We start from the raw sequence: 24,123 nt of genomic DNA, 5'->3' as shown, positions 1-24,123 counted from the left end.
AAAAGGGATTTTTATCTTCAAAACAATCAAGAAGAGATAAGTCTCTCTTTCTATTTTTCCAAACAAACAAAAAAAATCTCTTCAAAATAACCAATAACAAATAATTAGCTTTTGCTTTGATTCGAAATATGACGGTGTTACCAGTGTGCACAGTAAAAAATGGTTGTGTTAATTCAACTCAATTTTAACACAGGGTAGTGGTTCCAGCGTGACTACAACTATACGGTGTTAGTTCAACACATACGCCGCAGTGTTGGCGTTTAACACAGGGGGTGTGCTACGTCTTTAACACACAACCGGTGTTAGCCGTGCTGTAAGCGTTAATGAACCACAAAATTATTCCCCCAAAATATGTTAAATCGCCTATATGCGTAATGTGTTTACCTTATGCTGAGTCTTAAAAAAAACACTTTAAACAAGTAAAAAAAAATTTACTCCAGTGGCGGAGGGGGGTCACGAACCACCTACCCTTCAATTATTACCCGCGTGCTCTTCCGACTTGGCCACGAAGGCGATGAAGAAAACGTCGCTTGTAGAGGGATAACTTGTTGAGGTCTTTTGAATTGGGCTAATCAGATTGCACCCTTAAGCCGCGTATATTCGACGATAACCGTTCGGGATAAGATAAACTCTGCTTGCCATGCAGACCTAATTCTATAACAAAATTATGACTGTCTATTTACTTTATTTTATAGTTCTTCCATATTCACTTTCAAATGATCGGCGCCAGTTGCCATCTAATAAAGTTGATGCGTTTGTTGCTTTTAGTACACAATCGCTTAGAAAAAGAAACAATTAATACATCAAATGTGGGAGATGAATTTAGAACACCTAAATGGCACATGTCTAGCACATCTTGTGCTGTTAGGGTTTTTTCAGAAACATTACGTAAAGCAATTGAAAACACATCGCGCGATTTGCATTTTGAAATTTTGCGTATACCTGGATTTGTTTAAGTATTTCTTTCTACTGTGTTTGTCTGTAGCTTCAATTCATAAGCCTTTATAATTAGATGCCCAACATATTTGGCAATCACGCAGAAAACAACACCGAAGATTCTACACTTGTTTTAATTTAACACACAGGCTTTGTGTCATTTCAATTACCGGCATTTGACACACAACTCCAAATGGAAAGTGAGTTGTTCTAACCACTTGTTTGTGTTATATTTTAACACAATCGTGTTAACACATAGGCATTTCGTTGAAATAACACAACGATTTTTTACAGTGTGAAGTTTCAGCACCCATTTCTTTTGTAAACACTTTTTATGTTTTTCGAAAACTGTATTTTCTTCAAAATAAACAACAATCGAACGTCAAACAATTGATTTTGGTTTTCAATCGAAATTTGTAAGTATAGGGACCTGGCTAAATTTGGCCACATCTCAACTTTATTTTGTAAATATCTTCTTACTATTTTCGAAACAAGATATATATATATATATATATATATATATATATATATATATATATATATATATATATATATATATATATATATATTACTTCAAATCACTTAATACGAAACAGAAAACAAATGATTGGCTTTACTTTTAAAGCAAAATTTGAAAGTATTGGAGAGGCCAGTGTGAAGTTGCCTCGAAACTCCCTCGATTATTGGATATCTCATTACGTTTTTCGAAACAAACGATTTTTACTTCAAAACAATCAATAACAAACGAAAAAGAAACTCTTGACTTCGCTTTCAAATCAAAATTTGAAAGTAAGAGGGGCCAGTGTGAAGTTGCTCCCCCAACTGTATTTTGTAACTCTTACGTTTTTGTTTTGTTTTTGTTTTCTTGAAACATTTTTCTCTTCAAAACAATCAATATCAAACGAAACAGAAATGATTGGCTTCGATTTCGAATTGATATTTGAAAGTACAGGGCCAGTGTAAAGTTATCCTTCCCCCCTCAACTTTATTTTGTAAATAGGTCTTTATTTTTTTCGAAACAAGCGAGTTTTTCTTTAAAACAATCAATAACAAAAGACTTTGGTATCGAATCGAAATTGGAAAGCAAGGGCTAAATTCATGTAGATGTAACTACATAACCGAAATAAAAACACAGAAATTCTTAATGTTCTCTGTTCATGTAATGCTTTTTCATGTTTCTGTTTTGTTCTTAAGCAAAAAGGCCTGCTAACTAACTAACTCTATGGACTATAGAGGCTGAGGTTGAATGCTGCATTCACAAAAACTCTCCATTCACTTCTCTCCATAGGTAATAGGATCCAGTTTCTACTTTATACTCCAATTTTGCGAGATCCGTCTTAATATTGTCCTCCTATCTTCACCTAGGATCTTCCTATTGGTCTTTCTCCAATTGGATTTCCAGTTAAAACTCAAACCACTCCTACTTTCTTCCATTCTGGCTACATGACATGCCCACTTGAGCTACCTAGATTTCATAACCTTAACAATGTTTGGTAAACAATATAAGTTATGCAGTTCCTCGTTATGAAATTTCCGCCATTTCCCATTCCTGTCGTTCTTGGGACCGAATATTCACCTAGAGATTTTATTCTCCAATACTCTCAGCCTGTGTTCTCTCAGAGTAAGCGACCAGTTTCAAAACCATACAGTACAACAGGGATGATTGTCGTTTTGTAGATGTTAAGCTTCAAAATCTACGACAGAATTCTTGAAGATAAAAGATTCTTATCTGAATAATAACACAAATTCCCTGCTTTCAGTCGAGATCTTATTACTTCGTAGATATCGTTTTAGTCTGTTAATATTGATCCTACCCTAACAGCACAATTATATAGCAGGCATATGCCTATTATGTTCCCTCAGGTACATGGAAATATGCCTAGTATGCGCCTTATGTACCTGTGAGAGAGAAACCACATTGATGCAAAGTGATAGTCACAGTCTATGTCCGCCCCTAAGCACATGACTCATATGTACCTGGGAAACTTACCTAGTATGTTCCAAATACGTTTCCCATGCCGCCATATTTGGTATCGATCGATTTGTTTTGTCAAGCTGAATCGATTGATATATAGATTGTATATGTTTCGTTGCTGATTATACCCCAACCCCGGAAACTAAATTAGACTCAGTAAACCGGAAGTAGTTAAAATTGGTATCGATCGCTTTGTTTTGTCAAGTTGAATCGATTGATATATAGTTTGTATATGTTTCGTTGCTGATTATACCCCATCTCCGGAAACTAAATTATTCCCTTATACATTTTAAGAACATTTTAAGAAGACCTCATTTTATATTTGAAGCGTTAGTTTAATTGAGAAATTTATGAAGGTGAGCCTGGCAACAATGCTAAGTGAACACTTCTGCACGTGTTTTTAATCGTGCTGGGCCGGTGTGCTTTAGATTAGATTACCCTTGAGAGTGTCCTTTTGCTAGAAAAATGGGAGAAACTGCTGGTCAGGTAGTTGATTTGTCTACTAAGTTACTATTATTCTCATGTCACGACGTGGAAGGATTTACAATCTCTCATCCTATACTGTTTTGAGTTCGATAAACCTAACTTACTCATAAATTGTTATTGCCATGTCGAAAATTGGCTACGTTTAACGGAATAAATGTCCTTTCTACTGTCTAGAACTGCCAAAATTTTATTATTATTATTATTATTATTATTATTATTATTATTATTATTATTTTGCTTGGGCCATTAAATGGTGAGGACGGAATACAATTTGGTTCACCGATATCATATCTACTGACTGACGTGTTTGCTAGTTTTATTCTGCAGATAGGCATAATAACACCAGCCTAAATTGACTTAAAATCTGTGTGGATTTACTGTATGAATCCACAGATTTGTAAAATGTACAGGACAAGTTTGTAATATTTTAATAGGTAATAGTATACAACAGTGCCTCATGATCTGTGCGCGTGGATACTTCCTACTGTTGCACTACGTATAAAAATGATTTTATTACATTTAGAAGTAGTAAGAAGCATCCACGTGCACGTGACATGCGATATGTGTTTCAAATCCCCCACATATACTCATACACTACGTACAAGGGCACATTATTATTCTTCGCATACCATAAAACACAACGAAACGCAACGCAAACCGACGTACATTTTATTTTATATTACTCAGTAATTAAATGAAAGTCGCATTTTTACCTCATTTTCAAGTTCCTATATCCTCAATGAATAATCCTGAAAAGACTGCACTTCGTGAGTCCTCGCTAAATGATGAGGCACTCTCGTATACTATATCCTTTTAATAAACTAATATGTAAATAAAGTATGTTCTTATCTGTGCGATGCCTATCTCTGTAAAGATACATTAATTAATATCGAACCGGTTATACTCGGATTCGCTCAGAGTAGCTAGTAATCACAGTATAGAAAGTGAAGCAAGGTGAAGTATCGGAAAGTAAATATGCTAACTCATGACACCCAAACATAGAAATGTCGAGAGTTAAGGGATCCACATTATTGTGAAATTTACGTTAGTAATATCTTAGTTTGAAGCATAAATAAACAAGCAATGAAAACATTTCAGGATATTACCTACAACGTATTTAGTATCATGCAGGTACATAAATCAACATGTGAGTAATTTTATGCCATATCCAGTTCTGTGCACTATATTCTTTGAAATCTTTAGCTATTCACAGTCACTAATGTACCTGCTCCCTACGGATGCACCCGCTCGGGCCTTCCTGCTGAGCTCGTGAACTGACTCTGTTAGCATTCGTGCTTTTTATCGGCCACCTAGCACGAGTTAGTTGGTGTCTTTTTCACAATAGTTCTTATCCTGTATGTATAGTAAAACCCCTAAAGTGAATCTGGACATAGGAATGCAAGCCCACACCCCAAAAATGATTGTTTAAAATACCAAAAGTCGATTTACTGAAAAAGAGGTATATATGCAGTTGAATTTATGTATGGATCCATACGATAAATCTGCACCCTAAAATCATCTAGCTCAGATTGCGGAATTTATCCCATTTGGTGGATCGTCATTTTATATTTTGTTGCTTCATATTTATGGATGTGGAATGAAATTGGCTTTAATAAGACCAGGAGTTCTGCTTGTATTAGATAAATATAAGCAAAATCCTTTGTATGTTGTACAGATTATTGATAGGTACAGCACAAGTAGTTACTTTTTAACGTAAGTTTCTGAAGGTGCGATTGTTGTAGTTACAAATCTTGCATCACAATAGACGTGAAGGGTTGAGAAGTGAAGCTTAACACTGGGTTGTGTTCTCTTTTTCTCTTGCAATTTAGGTCTTACAACTCCATTGTAGTTATATGCAGACAAATGGGTTTCATACGCACCTTTGGTACGGGGAACCGATGAGAGCTCATGTGGTTGGAGTCACATGTTAAAATGGTGCAGATGGTTTCCTGATGAACGTTAAGTCCCTTGGCTACATGTTGACTTTACAAAGGCACAAATATTACTTGTGAACAACAATTATGTTATTCATTACGATTTTCCACTTTTACCAAGTATGCTTACACAAGACAGCAAAGGCGCGAGTGAACTGCAGAGTCGGGTGAATAACAATAATGTGGCACATACAGGAATAAACGTATGTATTTTATGCTTATTGAAAGATGAATGTAAATTTCCTTAATGGTATTGTGCACAAAGCAATCAAAATGTGAAATAATGAAACAGTGATGTGATGATTTTAATTTCTGGTAGAAAATGACCAAAAATGTAAGCGTAAAGAAAGAAAAAGATAAGGAACTATTTGCTAAAGGACGCTATAGGGTAAATAAAAAGAATAATATCCGTGGATCGTACAGAAATTAAATCATCTTAAATTATTCCAGTTGTGTCTGCCACCTTCGTACCTTCTTTAAAATTATACTGCGCTAAATCAGTTATAGAACCTCTCATCTAGGAGGTATCCCTAAGACAAGAACGTCATTATTGGAAACTTGTTGAAAAAAATTCCAAAGTACCGTACTAGAAAAAGGGTGCACTATTGCAATGAAAGATTTTGTGTATTAAATACAGCGTCCGGATGCATGCGTAAAAACTACAGCCCAAAAAACACAAAACAACCTGCGAGGATGTGCATCTGGAGGGAACAGGCGCGTCAGCGAAGGTGGGTATCCGCATAAACGATGGTAGTGAAAACGATAGTTTTGTTAGTGATACGAGTTTCAATAGCATTTGTCATGGTTTCATACTAGTAGCGTTACACTTGTAAACAAAATACAACTTCTGTAAACTGTGCAGAAATTCACCACCGTTTGAAAATCGTTTTTATACAAGCATCTTTCATACCAACTCACTTATTTTATCCGTCGTAAAGCACTTTTAATAATTTTAGACTAGTAATCTTACATTTGTAAACATAAAATTCAGATGTGATGCGCCAAAAGTAAACCAGCGCCAGTAACAGAAACAATGAGAGTTAATTATCATCAGTGGTATGTGGCTTTCGTGAAATTTTAGGGAACAGTTCTACAATGCTGACACAATACAAAAATCCCGGGTGTAGTTCATGAGAGGGGCTCCCGGCGCGGTAAGTTTATTTTATGGGCTTTTTTGTGGGTAGTGAGCTGAGCGGATGCACTCAGTACCTATACTAGAAAACTGCTCTTTCTTCTTTATTTTAGCTATCCGCGCCTGATAACTGCCCTCATTTACATATTTGGACAAGTCATTTGATTTTCAGTTCTACAATCTGGTGGATCCAAGGATCTACAGACCATTTTTCAGCTGACACAGGCTCCCCCATGTTCGTATCTTGCTGCTGAATTTTCGAAGTTACTAATTTCAATAGCGTATGAAATTCTGAATAATCCATTCTGTATTTTTTTGGAACAAGGATCTTTTGTAAGTAGTGAAAATACGGTGCTTTTTTGTGCATTATTGCGGCGAAGAATCCACTCCCTGGTCCACCAGCTCCTCTTTCTCTCTCGTTTTTTTTTTTTTTGGGGGGGGGAGGGGAGAAAGGGGAGGGCGGATTTTGTGTCAGCAACATTTACGATTACGACAGTTGATTGCCCTGTGCGTAACACGTTTTTCGTCTGTTTATTGCAGCGACCACGAGAGGCTCTGCTGGTAAAACCTACCTAGTTTTAAGGATCGTCCCTAACACCCCTACATCACCTAAGGATAAAATAAATTGCATGGAAGTTTGAGTTAAGCACTGTTAAGGTGTAGCCTGGGTTGAGGTCTTAGTTCAAATTTGTGTGAGACGGGCTTAAGTCTCAGTCTTCCAATATTGACACTGAATTTGTGGCCGTGATTAACCAGTGCGTAAAACTGAATGAAAATTTTGAACTACGGTGAATTCACATGTATGTGTAGGAAAAGGGATTATTATTCTCCATAAACTTAACCGACGTGACAACGGAGAAAAACTCTTGCAAGTTCCTGATCTACGTTTGTCACAAGTTAAAATGTCAAATCTAGATGCAGTAACACCCCTCCTTGTAAGTTAAAGCACATCAATTGGCAATCACCACATAAACGTCATAAAATCTTGGCGTCAACTAAACCACGAACTCAATCGCCAGAACTATTACCAACTGCAACAGATAGTTGCGAGTTATTAATTGACTGGACATCAAAATATTCTCAGTGTAAGATGTACGAATCCATGAAGTAAACTAGTTTTCTGTTGCATTTAACATTTTGATAAGGCCAAATTTCTGGAACTAGTGGAACATCGCGTCAGTAGATACACGCAGGAAGAACTTAGTTCATGCTTTGTCTGCGTCGACTGGCGCCTTCCAGTTTGAAGAATAAGTGCATGTTTGTAAATAAAACAGCACACAAAGCAGGTTCAGGCGTACCGGCAGCAATAACTTTGCCGGAATTTTAAAAATTTTTTGCTGGTTGTCTATGCGCTGTGATATAAAATGAAATCGAAGTCTAAATTGCAGCTACCTTTAGCATACTGTAGGCCCATGTTAATCCTGCGGTGGGCCAAGAAAAGCAAATATTATCATACCAGAGATGTAATTGAAAGGTGCTGGGAAGGTATAAGTGTGGAATTGAATGAGGAAGATGGGTAACAATTTACTGCATTATTATTATTATTATTATTGTATTTATTACTCTTGTTGAAAGTTTCCCTTCTGCCTCAGGCGCACTATCCACTATAATGCAGGGGGGGGGGGGCATGTTAAGTGACCTTCTGCTTTACCAAGAATGTAGTTGAAACTCATTCTTCGTGTACCAAAAAATGATTTTCTCATCTGCCTGCAGTTCCTCAAACAATCGATGACATTCACCGTGTCTTTGCCTCTTTTCATTTATTGCATGGATATCAGTTTATTTCTTTATGAAATCTAATGCGGCCTATCAGGCCCATATTTTACAGTTTCGTTGCCCCTTCAATATCATTTAAAACAAGTGCATTAGAGTGAACAAACAAAATGGTAGTGGAAAAATGTGTAAAATATATGTAAAAATCCCGCGCCTATATCCCACGTGCACAATAAATTTGCAGAACTGAAGTATGAAAAGAATTTTTAAAAACTGATCCAGTATCTTGCTACCATTCAAAATTTGCAAGTCCTGTCCATGGTCCCTGTTGACTCATGCGTAAATATGGCCCTGGACACTGAAGAAAGTAAAGCTCCTCATCTGACGAGTTAGTCACCTCTTCCGTAGCTCCAGGTTTTTGCCTGTCACACACTTTCTTTATGTTCAACAGACGGCGCAAACCCGCGCAGATGATCGGAAGCATGTTGTCTGCTTCCTTTGCTTACGCAACCAAGGAAACACAACAGAGAAAAACTGCAACCATCATTATTTCCGACCGCTTGAGCGATGAAAGTTACTTAAAATTAATCAACCAAGTGGGGCAGTACAAAAAAGTCAATCCTATATAACCAAACTACTAAAACGCATAAGTAATAGAAATTAAAATTGTACCCACATACCCAAATGGTGAACGACAATTTGACGCATCGTTTCAGTGACCGATTTAATCTACTCAATGCGTGTTCCTTGAGAAATCACGTTGCTAATAAACAATGTAGATCAGTTTGTTGTATTGTAGAGAAAATGTTAGTGTTTCTTGGATCACTCCTGTAAAAGTTCTTTGTCCAAAAGAATACTCCTTTTTATAATTTTCCCTGAAATGAAGCTCCAACAATAACGGTATGAATAAATATAAATTGTTGTTTTATTCTAAGTAGATGCTTGTTAGGCAGATGTTTACGGTAACCAAATTGACACATTTCTCTAATCTAATCTGAAGACCGGTATTGATGTCACCCCCTTGTAAAATACTTCGAAATTTGCGTTATTTTTAGTAACATGTCGACAGGAACTATATCTGTGCTTCAAACTTTAATGAAATCACTTTATTTTTTAAACTGTCCCGCGATTATGGCTAAGGTAGACTGTAATGGTGGAAGTAACAAGTGGGAGGAAACGGGGAAAAAACCAAAAAAATCACACGGTGTTTGTCTACTACAAAGTTTACTTGGGGCTGGCTGGGATCGAATCAGGGACCCCCATAGACGAGAGGTGAACGCTTTACCACTGAACCACCGCACCCCTCACTGTGTTATAAAACACTGAAGTGTAATTCAGTTTTTATTAATAATCTAGTTCAAAAATGCTCGCGGCTACCTCGGTTGTAATACATTTAACTTGACCTGAAGACCAGTACAAATGTCATGCCAAATCACTTCAAACATTCTCCTTAACCTGCTTTGTTTTTAATGATTCACACATTCCATGTTATCAAAAAGAAATATGCGCTTCAGCCTTTATTAAATCACTACACTCACCTATAATCCATTTTTTCCCTTGCAACATTTAAAAAATATTAGTCATTACATACCTGTAATTTATCTTCAATCGCGTGTTTTATTTTTTTGAAAAAGTATGTTCCTTTGACTGATACTTAAATTGGAAATCTAAGTCCAAAGCGATGTAGCGTTATAGAATTACTGCCTATAAAACCAGTTATACAGTATGTGGTGTGATCAACTGAAACTCATTTGCAGACAATATCTACAAAAGTATTAATGATATTTGCCCCCTTATACATACAATGTAAAGGCATCTATGAGAACTGTCACACCGTGTGCTTCAGAAAAAGTCACAATACGCGTTCAGACATTTGTACAATTTCGTGACCAATCTATCAATGCCGTTCACGTACAATTGGAAGATTGGCGTTCGAACCGTTCAGAGATGGTGGGATTCATCTTCTGAATGAAACTTCTGACTCTTCAACGCCGTCTTTAGAAGATCGAAGATGTAAAGTCACAAGATGAAAGATCAGAGCTGTAGAGAGGGGACGCATCATTTCCTAATGGATTTTCGGACCAAGTCCTGAACGTCGCATGTAGCTAACCTGCATTATGTCCAACACAAGTATCCAAGAAGTCAGTAAACCAATCTTTTCCACATTTTAAAATTAGGACGCCTTAGTTTGTCAGTCTGGTTGTAGTTGTTGTTGCATGCAGGAAATTTGTAGATGAGCCGAAAGTTGTTGGGGGAACAACTAGTCAATTTAAACTGGCTACTCCAATTGATCCTATTTCTGTAGCTCATAGTGTCTACTTTTCATCGTACGGCATACGTGAAACTTACCTCAACTTAGTAATTCTTGAGGCTTGTTAGCTGTTTTAATATAGCATTTTTTGATTTTAAGTAAAGTTCGTAAACTTCGTAAGAAAACTACATCATCAAAAATCTAGGAACAGTAGTTACTTAGTGATAGGGAGAGCACCTCTGATGGAAGGGTTCACTGACTCGATCCCAAGCTGTGTGTGTGTTTTTGGTGTACAACACCCTGTCCGTAGGTTTTTTCGAAGTTCTTTCATTCCTCCTACATTCTCATCCATCAACTATCAGTTTCATTAATCATCCGTTTCGTTTAGCGTAAAGGACATAACTTAAATATACATTTTATTAGAGAACCAAATTTAATACTAGAAGTCATTTTGCCTGTAGTAGAAAATATGTAAAATTTGTCCTCTGGTTGTCAGACGTTAAACAACAGTTGGATATGAAGCGACAAACAGTATAGTTTCCTCAAGCCAATGCTTCAGGTTTAAACATTATTATCTATGATTACCATGGAAACTGGCAAAATGATGATGCAAATATTGTACCCAGATACATTCTGGTAAGGGTAGTGTCATACTTGTGACTGAGCTAAGCTTTATTATCCAACAAATGTAACACGTTCCTGATGATTTGTTCGAGCAACTAACAAAATTTTGTTCAGTAACTGAAGAACTGCAGCCTAGTATTCTAAGTTGATAGGCAGAAATTAAATAATCATAATCTCAAAAGGGTGGAGAAAGCCATAGAGGATAATTCTGTGTGTTTCTAGTAGAAGCAAAAATTGAACCCATTGATGATGTTTGGGCTTCACGCAAGATGGAAATATTTTGTTTCTGTTCCGATGAACCTTTCATTCTTTAAATCATAGGTTCAGTTAATTTTTAAAAATTTACGCATTAGTCTTCCGCACTAAAAGGGTTTTTGGGTTTTGCTGTTTTTCATGGAAAATAAGTTAGTAACGATATACTGCAAATATAATAGTTTTGTACTTCTTAAACAGGTTATCAAATGTACTGCTGCTGTGGCATGGGAACCGAAGAAGCCTCTGAGTATAGAAACTATAGAAGTTGCACCACCCAAAGCTGGAGAAGTTCGTATTAAGATATTAGCAACTGGCGTTTGTCATACAGATGCGTACACATTGGATGGCTTTGATCCCGAAGGCCTGTTCCCTGTTGTTTTAGGTCATGAAGGAGGTGGAATTGTTGAGAGTGTGGGAGAAGGAGTGACATCTGTTCAACCAGGTATAAACTAATAGTTCACTTACTTTGCGTTGAAAGGTTGTAGAGTAGCAGAGTGCAATTTTTAAATTCAATGAGACTAGTTAACTTACAATAATTCAATTTTTACGAATCTTTGTTTATTTCCTCATTTAAGGAAGTTCGAGTGAGTTACAGCCATGAGGTTATTTTACATTGGAAGGATTAATAATGAAAGATGGTGAGATTGATGGGAACTTCTGGACAAATATTTCAGGATTACTTATCAGTAGGTTCAAATCTGGACTTCGTGAGTTCGAAGTAGATGAATAATTTTTCATGCTAAGTATTCATTTATTAGGAGGAAAAAAGGCTTGGTTAAGTGCTAGTATAATGTAGGATTCATTTTGATTGCGTAACAGTAGTAATAGACAAAAATGTTAAACATAGCTTTTAGTGCAAATAATATGAGTGAGCCTGGCGATTTGAGTGCGTAAATCAGAAAATACTAGGTTCCACTTCACTACTTCATATGACACAAAATGTGTTCATAGCTTGTAGACAATTGAAATGTGTTTTCGATCTAGACAATTCAAAATCCAACTCATTTAAATAAAATTAAGTTAGTCTTTATTTTTAACTTTGAACATTGAGGCACGATAGCTCAGTGGTAGAACGGTTCCTTGCCACGTGAGTTCGTGGCTTTTCTCACACATTCTCATTCCATCAATCATTTCATTATCGTTCGCTGTCATTAATCATCCATGCCCTTTACCCTGAAGGGATGTAAAATTAGAAATGTAATATCTTTACACGTTCTTTGTGAGTCTGTCTCCTGGGAAAGAAATATCGTGAGAAACTTTATTCCATGCTGTTCTCTCAGGAAGTTGTCCAGTTATATGTTTTCATCCTTTATATGAAGTATGTCTTGTGGCGAACAAGAATGTGAATAGAAAATTGGAAATAGTTGCCTTTGTGTATGTGTGTGGGTGTGTATTGAGCTATTCGGCTACTGTGTGGTAGTATAAAGCAGGGGTTTTCAATCTTTTTTGCCTTCACGACACACTTGTTTGTTGTTATTATTATTATTATTATTATTATTATTATTATTAATAATAATAATAATAATAATAATAATAATAATAATAATAATAATATCTATTATAATGGTGAAACCTATTAATTTTTATAATGACTCGATATAGCACTGAGCATTATGCTACCGCTAGAGGTATTAACTGGTACAGTCTGTCTCGATTTTAACTCATCATCATAGGTATTCTGCCTTTCTTGGCAGGTCACTTGCCGCAGCTGAGAAGCTTCCATGCTCCACGGTCGTCCGCTAACTTCTTCGTCTTCGCGTATGATCTTTCTGTTTTTATATCATCCATTAATTGTAGTCTCCTACGCCCCCTCCCTCTCTTTCCCGACACCATACCCTCTAGGACGTCCCTCATGATACAATCTCCTCTTAGGCAATGTCCCAACCAGTTTCTCTTCCTCTTCCTCTTCCTAATAATATCTAAAAGTGTTCTTTTCTCACCCACCATTTCTAACACTCTCTCATTCGTTTTGCGCTCGACCCAACTAATTCTTTCCATTCTTCTCCACACCCACATTTCGAAGGCTTCCAGTCGATTTTCATCACCTTTACATAATGTCCGTTTCCGCCCCATACAGTACGACACTCCACACGAAGCATTTTGTGTCTTTTTCTCAACTCTTTATTCAAGGTCCCACAAAACAGACTTTTCTTCCTCCTAAAGACTTCTTTCGCCATTCCTATTCTTGCTTTTATTTCACGTTCGCACTTCGTGTCATTACTAAGAATAACTAACTAACTCTATATCCTGTGGAACCCGGAGGTTCAGTGCCGCGTTCACGAAAGCTCTCCACTGACTTCTATCCTTAGCTAATTGGATCCAGTTTCTACTTTGTATTCCTATCTCTGCGAGATTCATCTTAATATTATCCTCCCATTACTAAGAATACTACCCAGATATCGAAAACTATTCACTTGTTCTATTTTCTTCCCTCCTACTTTTATATTTGACACAGACCCCTTCGTTCTAATCACCATGGCTTTTGTCTTTCTAACATTTATTTTCATCCCATATTCTTCAAAGCCCTTTCTCATTTTTTCTAACATTTTATTGATTTTCTTTTCAGATTCTGCAACAAGCGCCATATCATCTGCAAATCTTATGCATCTAATCGTTCTACCTCCTACCGAAATACCATCATCATCATGTAAACTCTTTTTCATGTCTCTTCTAGATAGACGTTAAATAGTGTTGGAGAGAGGCAGCATCCTTGTCGAACTCCTCTCCCGTCAGTTCTTTCGCTATCCTAACACCTACTTGTTGGTTCATGTGTAAGTTTCGTATGAGTCTTCTATCTTTCCTTTCCAACCCTATCTTCGTTAGAACTCCCAACAACAATTCCCAATTCACGCGGTCAAAAGCCTTTTCTAGATCCATAAATATAACATACACCTCTTTCCCTTTTTCTATAAATCTTTCACCGATTGCCCGTAATAATCCAATTGCATCTCTTGTGCCCTTGCCTCTTCCGAACCCGAACTGCTCCTCCTCAACTTCTTTATTTGTTCTCCCATATAACCTTCTGTTCAGTTTTTGGAGCAGAATTTTAGCTGCATGAGATATGAGACTAATAGTTCTATAATCCTCACATCTTTTTGGGTTCGATTTCTTAGCCATCGGTATCATGACGATTTTAACTAATTATTATTAAATTCTTTATGATTTTGAAATTCTAAAATTTCGGGACACACCCCAGGAGAGTGCGTGACACAGTGTGTCGCAACACGTCGGTTGAGAACCACTGTATAAAGTGTTAAGAAAAGGAGAAAAGAAACAAGAAGTGAAATTAATGCACGAGGTCTAAGTAAAACAAGGTGGAACTTAAGTTATCCATCAATAATATAACTGGTCGATTCATTTCGGGTGAAGGTAGAATTGTTGAAAGAAAAAATGGTAAATAACGTTACTGGATTTACTTACAGAAGCTATATATTTAATGCATATATATAAAAGTTTTGCATCCTGTGCATGAGAATCACAACATATGGCTTCAGGACTTCTCTAATTCCTTCATCAATTGTATCTTCTGCCACTACACTCCTCACTAAATTATAGTAATAGGTTTAGTCCATTCGTAAAAACTCGTATTTCAGTAGAAGATCTTTGTTAAAAAGAAGTTCACTTTTTTTATTATTATTATTAAGGGAGTAAACGCTTGATCATATAGAAATTAGTTATAAGCCAGAAATGTGTTTCATATCTGAAAATGAGTTATTCTCTTCTGATGTTGAGATAATTATGCAATGTCCAAAAAGTAGAACATATTGTTACTAACAGTGATGGTGAAAACTGTTGGGTTAATTTATAACGGAAAAACTGTTTCAACGTTCTGCTTTTTTAACACTTCATAATTATCGCAGCTTCAGAAGAAAATAGTTCAAGATGTGTAACAATTACTGGCTACAACTACTTCCATTTGAGTGTGTTTATATTTTAATCAATTTTCATAAAGAGTGGATTAAAGTAATATTTTTCGTCTTTACAAAGTTTTATTATTATTATTATTATTATTATTATTATTGGAGCATGGGTTCTTACGAATGACAAGGGCATATCACCGTGTTTTATTGGACAGTTTAGCGGTAGATGATACGTTGACAAAGGGACCAGAGATATCTGAAAATAGTATGTTATGACATGACTGTCGTATTCGGGACGCAGGGGATCCAATTCCAGTTTAAAAACACATGGCTGTGTAAAAATACTCTGTCAGCAGAAAGTGATTAAGATTTTTCCGTGTTTAATTTAAAAAATAAATAAATAAATAAATAAATCCTGACTTTACAGCCTAGAAAATGATATAGTCAGCCAAATTGTTAGTAACAGATGATGTGTTGTTAACATAGCAGCTCCTAATGCTGAGAGCTCTGGCTTCTAGAATGATGTGTGCTTCAATTATGGTCCTGGGTGCAATAATGGTCTAGCCAACATCCACATCTCTAGATCCACAACATAAATAGAAAGCAAATCGCAAACTAATTCTCAATTTCTAGTATAAATCTACAGCGGAGCATACAAATTGAGAGTTTCATTATACCAGCTGCCAAATATAAGCTCTGTGAAATAATTTTCAGAAGAGAATGGAAAACTTTAATCCTGTGTTTCTCATGTTTAAATTATTGTTGGTTAGACCACCATTTCCCCCAAGTCCACAATTAAAAGTATATGTAACTGACATGTGAAATCGATAAGAAAAGTCCCGATGAAAACAGCAAAGTATTATTGCCACAGTACTCACATAAAATTAAAGAAATAGACATGTTTGCGTGAATATAGACCGCAGCTAAACTTTTGACACGAAATTATAGAAAAAATAAATCTCGAATATAGGCCACAGTACTAAATTTACAAGAAAGTTCAATTAGACAGACTTTGCGATTCATCTCTCCTCCCCTTCTTTAACACCCGCATAATCAAGGGTAACTCATGAAGATGACCTTCTTTATGATAATGACTCTGAGCAGCGTTCTGGATCGTGTAGACAGAGTGAAGAATCAGACGCTGGTGATGCTGAGATGTGGGAAGTAATTGTGCATGATTTGAGTGGGTACAAATAAGTCGACACTTTTGCGACACAAAGTTGTTTTTCTTTTTTCAAGAACAGCTACTCTATATAAATATACAGTATATACAGATGGTGATCAGAAAAATGGAAACACCTGAACGAAATTGCAACTTACCAGATTATATGGTGTCGGGCCACCTTTCGCCTTCAGAACAGCCTTGATGCGACGTGGGATGGAGGCATAGAGGTCGTGAATGGTAGCAAGTGTAATTTTACACCATTCCTCGTGCAGGGCATCGGCCAGTTCTGTGAGAGAGGATGAAGGTGGAAATCGTCGCCGGAGTCGTGTTTCCAAGACGGACCACAGATGTTCAATTATGTTGAGATCTGGGGATTGGGCGGGCCAGGGGAGGTGTTGAACTTCATCCCGATGTTCCTCAAACCACGCTGCAACAACGCCAGCTGTGTGAATGGGTGCATTATTATCCTGGAAGATGGCGTCATTGTCCGGGAACAACACCCGGACCATAGGATGCAAGTGGTCTCCTAAAATTGCGACATAATCGTTGGCAGTGATTCGTCCGCTAAGTGTGACCACAGGACCCAATGAAAACCGATATGGCGGCCCACAGCATCTCCGAGCCGCTGCCATGTTTCACAGTTGGGCGGAGACACTGCAGCTCATAAGCTTCTTTGGGCGTTCTCCACACATAAACACGGCCCGTGGTTGGGAATAGGGTGAAGGATAACTCATCCGACCCTATCACACGTTTCCAGTCCTCAACGGTCCAAGTTGCATAGTCGTGGCACCATTTGCGGCGTGCGAAAGCGTTATGGTCCCTGATGAGCAGGTTTGGCCCATGCAACATGACCCCGTAAGTTCATGTCATGTAATTCGCGGCGGACTGTGATTGTCGAAACAGGGTGGGGGAGGTGCTCATTGAGTTCCTCCGTCACTTGCTCCGCAGTGGCACGACGGTTCTGCGTGACAATGCGCTTTAATACCCGGCGTGACCTGTCACTCATGATTTTCTTTCGCCCACTGTTCCGCTTTTCCGATGTGGTTTTCCCGTGTGTTGTGTAGACCGTCATCACCTTCGACACTGTCCCACGCGACACACCTAACACAGTAGCCACTGCCGTCACACACACTCCACATAACCGCACACCAACAATTTGCCCTCTTTGAAAATCTGAGAGGTCTCCCATTTTACACTACCTCCGTCTGCTGCAGCCACTGGACACTGTTGTTCTACTGCGCCTGACGTAGTATTGAGACCGACCTAACACACCACCACCAGCGGTCCGGCGCTGCGGGCGCCACGACACCACTGCCAACCCATACATCTGACGCGTTGCCAACTACAGGTGTTTCCATTTTTCTGATCACCATCTGTATTATATATACTGCATAACAAAGATTAATAAAAGTATCAAGTGTCCAAGTGTTTTGTACCATTGTAAGATGTTACCGGTACCCAATGAAGGTGGCAATTTTTGCGAACAAGATGTTTTTCTGCTGTTTTCGTCTCAAGTTTTGATGTTTTACCTAAGTAACTGCAGTAACCTGTAATGGTACTCATTTCAACCCACAAGGTATGTGTACACGTCATTTTTAAACTTACGATTTATGATCTAAGGGAGAAAATCTCGATTATAGGCCGCACCATGACTTTCAAGCCAAAATTTAGAGGGAAAATGCGGCCTATATTCGCGCAAATACGGTATTTTGCTTGCGAATTGAAGTCTGTATATTTTTGTATAAAAATTGGTTTATACAAAATGACCTGAATGATCTGATTCTCCAGTGCTTCAATCCATGCATCTCGTGTCTCCAATTCAATAAGCATTACTTCAGTATCTCTAACATGCTGATCATTATCATTTTGCGTAGATCGTGCTAGTGATTGTACTAATTTATTAGACAAATTAAAAATGATACATGTATGTCTTGACTACGTACAGTAGATCAATATTCCAACTACGATAATTACACGATTACTAACACAATAACAATTAATAAACTACTTTAATTATGTTTCTAAATATTTATTCGCATTTCTTTGTAATCTTAATCTTCATTTTTACACTTTCTTACTTAAAGTTGAGTATTTGAGTTCTAGACAGCGCGGGATTCCTAGTGGGAGCCCCTGTGGTTCCAATTTCACGTTAAGCTGTAGGTTTACGTCGTATGTAACCTCGGTGCTAAAATGGACACTAAGCTCCAAATCAACCAATCAGTCCTAAAACCATTGTGGCTTTTAATAACTTTGGCCGTATGTGATTCTAACTTTTTCTACAACCGTTACATCAAAAATTATACCCTGCTGTTTGTGAAAATTGCAACTCCAAGAAAAACATGTGTGTTGGAGATTTTTTTCTGCAGATTCATTAAATATCTTTATAGGAATAACAAGACTCGACTACACATCTAACCTCAATAAACCAGTATGGTGTTAATCATCCATGTCCTGTAGTTATAACTGAGTTTTGTCCTGAAATATGCCATCTGGAGTTGTCTGAAGTAATGCTGACCTCAGCCTCTAGAAGTTTCCCTCAACGCGTAGCAACAGATGTCGCGTGTCGTAGCCAGTGGTTTTTTTACACAATCACACCTATCGTTCTGCCGCTATGACGCTCAACAATAGGCTGGCAGATTGCGCTCATCACGATAGTCGAACAAGGACAGAGCCATCCAGTGGGACAGGAAGAATACTTGTTCAAAAGCACTGTCGTCTCCACTGAGCACGCCAATGATGGTGCCCATGCGCTGAATGTACCGTGAGGCGTTTGTTATTCTGAGTCAAGAGAAAGTGATGAAAAGCCATGCTACCACCAGTCTAGTGTTCAGCAGATACTGTCGATACAGAAGTCCACACTTGTTACCATTCGTATGATTGGTTGCTTTCATACACTCATCACTGTCATGGTGGCATGCCTTGTACATGTATTAGTTTAGTAGTATAAAGAACCTGCATTCTTGTGGGCCAGCCATGCGGCACTGTTTAAATGCAGCCGCCAGTATTGGGCCCTTTGACGTAGACAAGGCGTAGTGATGCTTGCACATAAGTTTCCTGTTTGCTTGTCAACTGTTCACCTAAGCGCATGAACTGTCTTCTGAAGGCATTAATTTGCGTACCGAACCGAGGTCTTTGCTGGGCGTCACATCGCATGTACTGTACCATTGAAATTGTAATAATTGCTATTCATACGTGCCATACAAATTCTGGAAGTTCGGACTTCCATCATTCCTGTGTGATGGTGCGATTTACACAGACAGCAATAGATATGGGCATTCCTTTGAAAACACTTACTGTGACTTTATCATTGATCAAAATGCTTCTTTAACATAATTGCTAGGTCCATCGGTCCAATTGTGGATTTTGAAAAAATGGATAAATACTGAGACGAAAGTATATTTGTAATGCACACTGAAAAGTTATAAAGGAAAGCAATTTTTAATTTCTTAATTTCCTTCCGTTGCTTGTAGTTTCAGTTAGCTGAGAGCGTCGAGAACTCATGAGGGGAAGAGGGAGTATTCAGTCGGCTGGGAGGGTGGATAAATATTTGTTATTGAGAGATATTTTGGAGGGGGGAGTAGATAATAAAACATAATAATATACATTTAATAATCTGAACGAATTGTAGGAATTGTATGATCCAGAAGCAGTTCTTTCAGTTTGCATTTTCTCATTATGTAAGAGATTTCAGTGTAATTGCTTTATTTGTCGTACGATGCTTAAAAGAATTATTAGTTCATCCATTATGACTATATTTGTGAAGGTTGTGCAAATTTGGAAGATAATGTAATGGTTATTAAGTTCTGTTCTGATTTTTTTCAGGTGATCATGTCATACCATTGTATATTCCACAATGCGGTGAATGCAAGTTTTGTAAGTCTCCGAAAACCAACCTGTGTGGTAAAATACGCACAACACAGGTATATATATGTTATGATTATTAATCTTGTTAGCTCCAGATAATATTAATTGTATCATATAATTGTTGATTTTTATATTCCTTGAAATTAGACTTGTATACAACCAGTGCTGGGCAAAATAGATCAGCAAACCTATTTGAAATACAAAACAGTATCGCAAAATTTATGTAAAATACAAAATACGTATCATTAATTTTATACATAGCCTGCAAAATATTTGTATTGACTGTGGTTTATATAATAGTTCAGACATCAAACACATCCATTTTTTTTTGCGATAACCAACATCTAACACTTCCATTAGGGCTACATCAATCACGATTCGTTCATTTAAGAATTGCCTATTCGTTTTCAGCAGTAATTGTTTCTCGAACATTTGTCACTCATACTCATTCAGTGGGATCTCATAATGAGGCCCCCAAATGATAAAAGTTGTTCAACAGCAGCTGAACTTGGCACACATGTATTGAACTTTTAAATAATTTTAGAACATGCAGGTACTTCTCTAGTACACACAATGAAGTATTTGAATCCTCAAGGTATTAGGGACACTGTAACTAAGAAGCATTTGTGGACGCACATATATTCTTCTCGTTATCACTGGTGTCCGATTGGAGCAAATAATATTGTTCATCATTAAGATCATCTGCTTTTTCATTTGATTTTTACAGTCTTGTCAGTTGAGTGCTCATGGCGAATCTTTTCCATAAATGCATCTTTCACAGATGATCTGTTTTCCTTGAGAATCCATCTAAGTTTAAAAAACGGATGAGTGACAGAAGCAAGGATAGCATCATTTACTGATTATCTTTTGTTCCTGCCCTTTAGCAATGCCTTCACTACTGGATTACAGTACTTTAATGAACGTAGTTCCAGTTTTTTCAGAACTTTCATCATGCGAGTAAGTTCTGGGATAAGCTCGCCATAAAAGAGTCAGACGATTGGAGTCGATCAAGTCCTTGTGCGATGGGCTCCATATAATTTAAGTATTCATCGAGACATTCCAGCTTGTTATCTTTAAAAGTGGGAATTCCCACTGCAAGGCATGCACATTTAACTTGTTTATTACGTTCTGAAGCTTCATTAAACTACCAAAATAAGAATTCCACCTTGTACAAGGTATTGTGGAAGGCATACGAACAATATCTTTGAAAACTTCGCATGATTTCGGAGATTTCGACAGCAAGTTCCAGAGAGCCTTATACTTTGCGAAGACAGTGTGTTGATATCTGTTGTAGTTTCCTCCACCTACTTCCTTGGAAGTATCTGTACTAATTATTGTAATTCTCTTAATTATTATAAAGAACTTTCCGTCCAAAATAAGCAACCCTTTCTGATTCCGAAATATTTTTACTACCTTTTTGATGCGACATTGAAACGTAAGCTTGTACATATATTTTTAATGTGCTTTCAACGCGCCGTTCAAGCTAGAGAATAGTCTCAGGTCACAACAAAGATAATAACCCTTACGGATGCAGTCATAGCAAAACACAGTTTACAGACATTGATGCATTAACTCCACATGAATATATTGTTGTCGCTCTTTGGAGCATGCTCGAATGCAACCGACTCGCGGCAGTGATGCACTCGATTGTATTAAAATCAATACAATTGAATGCATCGCCGCCGCGAGCCGACTGTATCCAAACATGCCCGAAAACCGGTTACTAAACAGCAGGCAATCTACAATGGTGCCGCTACGTAATGTTTATAATATATTGTGTGCAGGTTCGTGAACTGCGTAATATTTTATTGCCAAGATCAAGCCTATTTTGTATTTTGCATATTATGCAAAATAATAAAATACACTACAAAACCTATTTCAAATATAAAACACAAAATAGTTTTTGACAAGGTATTAAAATACGAAATACAAAGTGGTATTTTGTATTTTAAATAGGTATCTGAAATACATTCATTTGAAATAAGTCCCAGTACTGCATACAACATACTTAAATATTCATCTTAATATTAGTAGACGTCGATAAGTGTAACGGAATTTCAGTGGAGCTCATTTCTGGGAAGGGATAAGCTTATCTATAGATAGAGTGAATTTGAAAGTTTCATGAAGATTTGCATTTTAAGACAAGGCACAAAATTTCAGATTTGAACCCAGCAGCCAGATCAGAGAGTTTGGTCCACAGACTAGAATACATACAGACTAGCAACTTCCTATATGGGCTATTGAAATCAGTTTGGATCATCTGCACAGCGAAAGAACCCATCAGCGCTCTCGGTGGACCGGATGTGTGTCGTCGTGTGTGGATGGCACTGCAATCGGTCTTGGAACTGACGTCATGGGTTGTCATTGTAACCGGCGGATTATTTTCGTTTGCTTCGCATCTCAAGTGTTAGATGTAGTGCAGAAAGATCAGATAAGCTAATGTTCATTTTTTCTTGTACTGTCTTTGGACTGGACGTCCAGCTTTTTATATATATATATTAATAGAACTTCCTTCCTTTTAAAAAAGATCACTGAAAATATCTAAGTTCCGCGAAGTACGTCAACAGAAAAACTGTTCCTCAAATGCAACTAAACGAGCGAAAGAGTAATAGTTTGTAATAAAAATATAGATATTCCTTCTGGAAATGCGATCTGACAAGTCTGTGATCGACTGTTTAGTTCCGTCGTCGCGGTGGTTTGGTCCGTAATGAGACCTGGCCGGAAATTTCACGCCCTATCTTAAAATCAAAATACTTCTAATGGGTCAGTTTGCCTGTATATTTTGTATTCAGCGTATTTATCGATATCCCTTCTAGCTCTTTAGAAACAAATCTTGCTTAAGTTTACAGGTATGCTTGAAAATTGGGCTTCATTACGATGGTATATTAAGGATATTAGCTTTTTTTTTTTCTTCTTCTTTTTTTTTCATGGCATAATATAATACATTTAAATGTGTTGACTAGACATCAATACACTGGTCACTTGAAATATAATTAGCTCTTCATTTACTGTTTTAAACTAAATTTAAAACGAAATTAAAATTAAGAGAACAACCTAGAATATGCATGTCTGACTGCTGTCGTGGGAGAAGACATTTATTCCCTAAGTCATGATTACCTCCTCATCAACAAGAGAGAAATATAATAAAGCCACACTTCTGAATTGTTGCCAGAGAAATATAATCATGAACTTGCAATAAGTTTATTGTTTTTCAATGAGTTTCATGCTTAAATGTTATGCTGGATAGATTCAAGAAGTAGAAAAACGTTTTATTTATTTATTTATTTCTTGATTTATTTTTATGTAAAGAATAGTGACTTGTTTGATTGAAATTTAGTGTTCGTGGTACACGATTCACTTCTAGGATTTGTGTCCGAATAATACCCTCAGAGACTTCAAGCAAGACCACGTGTATACTAAATGAGTGCGCTCACCACTTGGCTACAGGAATACGAGATGGGACTCAATTCGCGGTCTGTTTACGCTAGCTACCCTAAGGCCTTAAGTAAATAAATGCGCTTTACTTATCTGTAGAGTGATTATGCATCGCGATAGAAGTGGCATTGTTCTTAGTTTCGTTACGTAATTTCAGGTGTGGTTTACTATACTTCTGGGGCTCTTTCGTGAATATACAATATGATGGCGGAAATCGGAATTCAATTCCGGGTAGGAGGTGGTGTTTCGTATCCCACATTAGATGTAGGTCAAAGTCTCGTATTAACCTTGGTGCTGAAAATGATGTTAACTCCAAACTGTATAGTTTCTCATGTATATTTTCGTAATTATACTTCTCACAAAGCGTTTTATCTCGCGATTTAAAATTAAGTAGTAAGTTACAAAACTTACTGCATCAAATTTAGGTACTATATTGCTTAAATAGCACAGCATAGTGATACGATTGTAACAAGCATATTGCTAAAAGCATGTG

The 24,123-nt window shown here is 37.2% G+C and overlaps 1 protein-coding gene across 2 annotated transcripts in view; it reads left to right on the top strand.

Annotated features, from left to right (window-relative positions):
• The first annotated feature begins 3,246 nt into the window (after positions 1-3,246).
• Fdh (alcohol dehydrogenase class-3 Fdh) overlaps positions 3,247-24,123 on the top strand; it is a 42,253-nt gene continuing 21,376 nt past the window's right edge. The window contains exons 1-3 of one of the 2 annotated variants that reach the window (XM_081769219.1): positions 3,247-3,267; positions 11,505-11,748; positions 20,154-20,251. In XM_081769219.1, the coding sequence (XP_081625345.1) occupies positions 3,262-3,267; positions 11,505-11,748; positions 20,154-20,251 (348 nt within the window). In that variant the 5' untranslated portion in view covers positions 3,247-3,261. Of the gene's footprint in view, positions 3,398-11,504; positions 11,749-20,153; positions 20,252-24,123 lie in introns of both variants that reach the window. The other variant, XM_081769211.1, reaches the window with a different exon arrangement.

Source organism: Thermobia domestica, chromosome 1 (assembly GCF_964235325.1).
Source record: "Thermobia domestica chromosome 1, izTheDome1.hap1.1, whole genome shotgun sequence".
NCBI classification, from domain to species: Eukaryota; Metazoa; Arthropoda; class Insecta; order Zygentoma; family Lepismatidae; genus Thermobia; species Thermobia domestica.
This window is presented reverse-complemented; position numbering and strand designations above follow the sequence as displayed.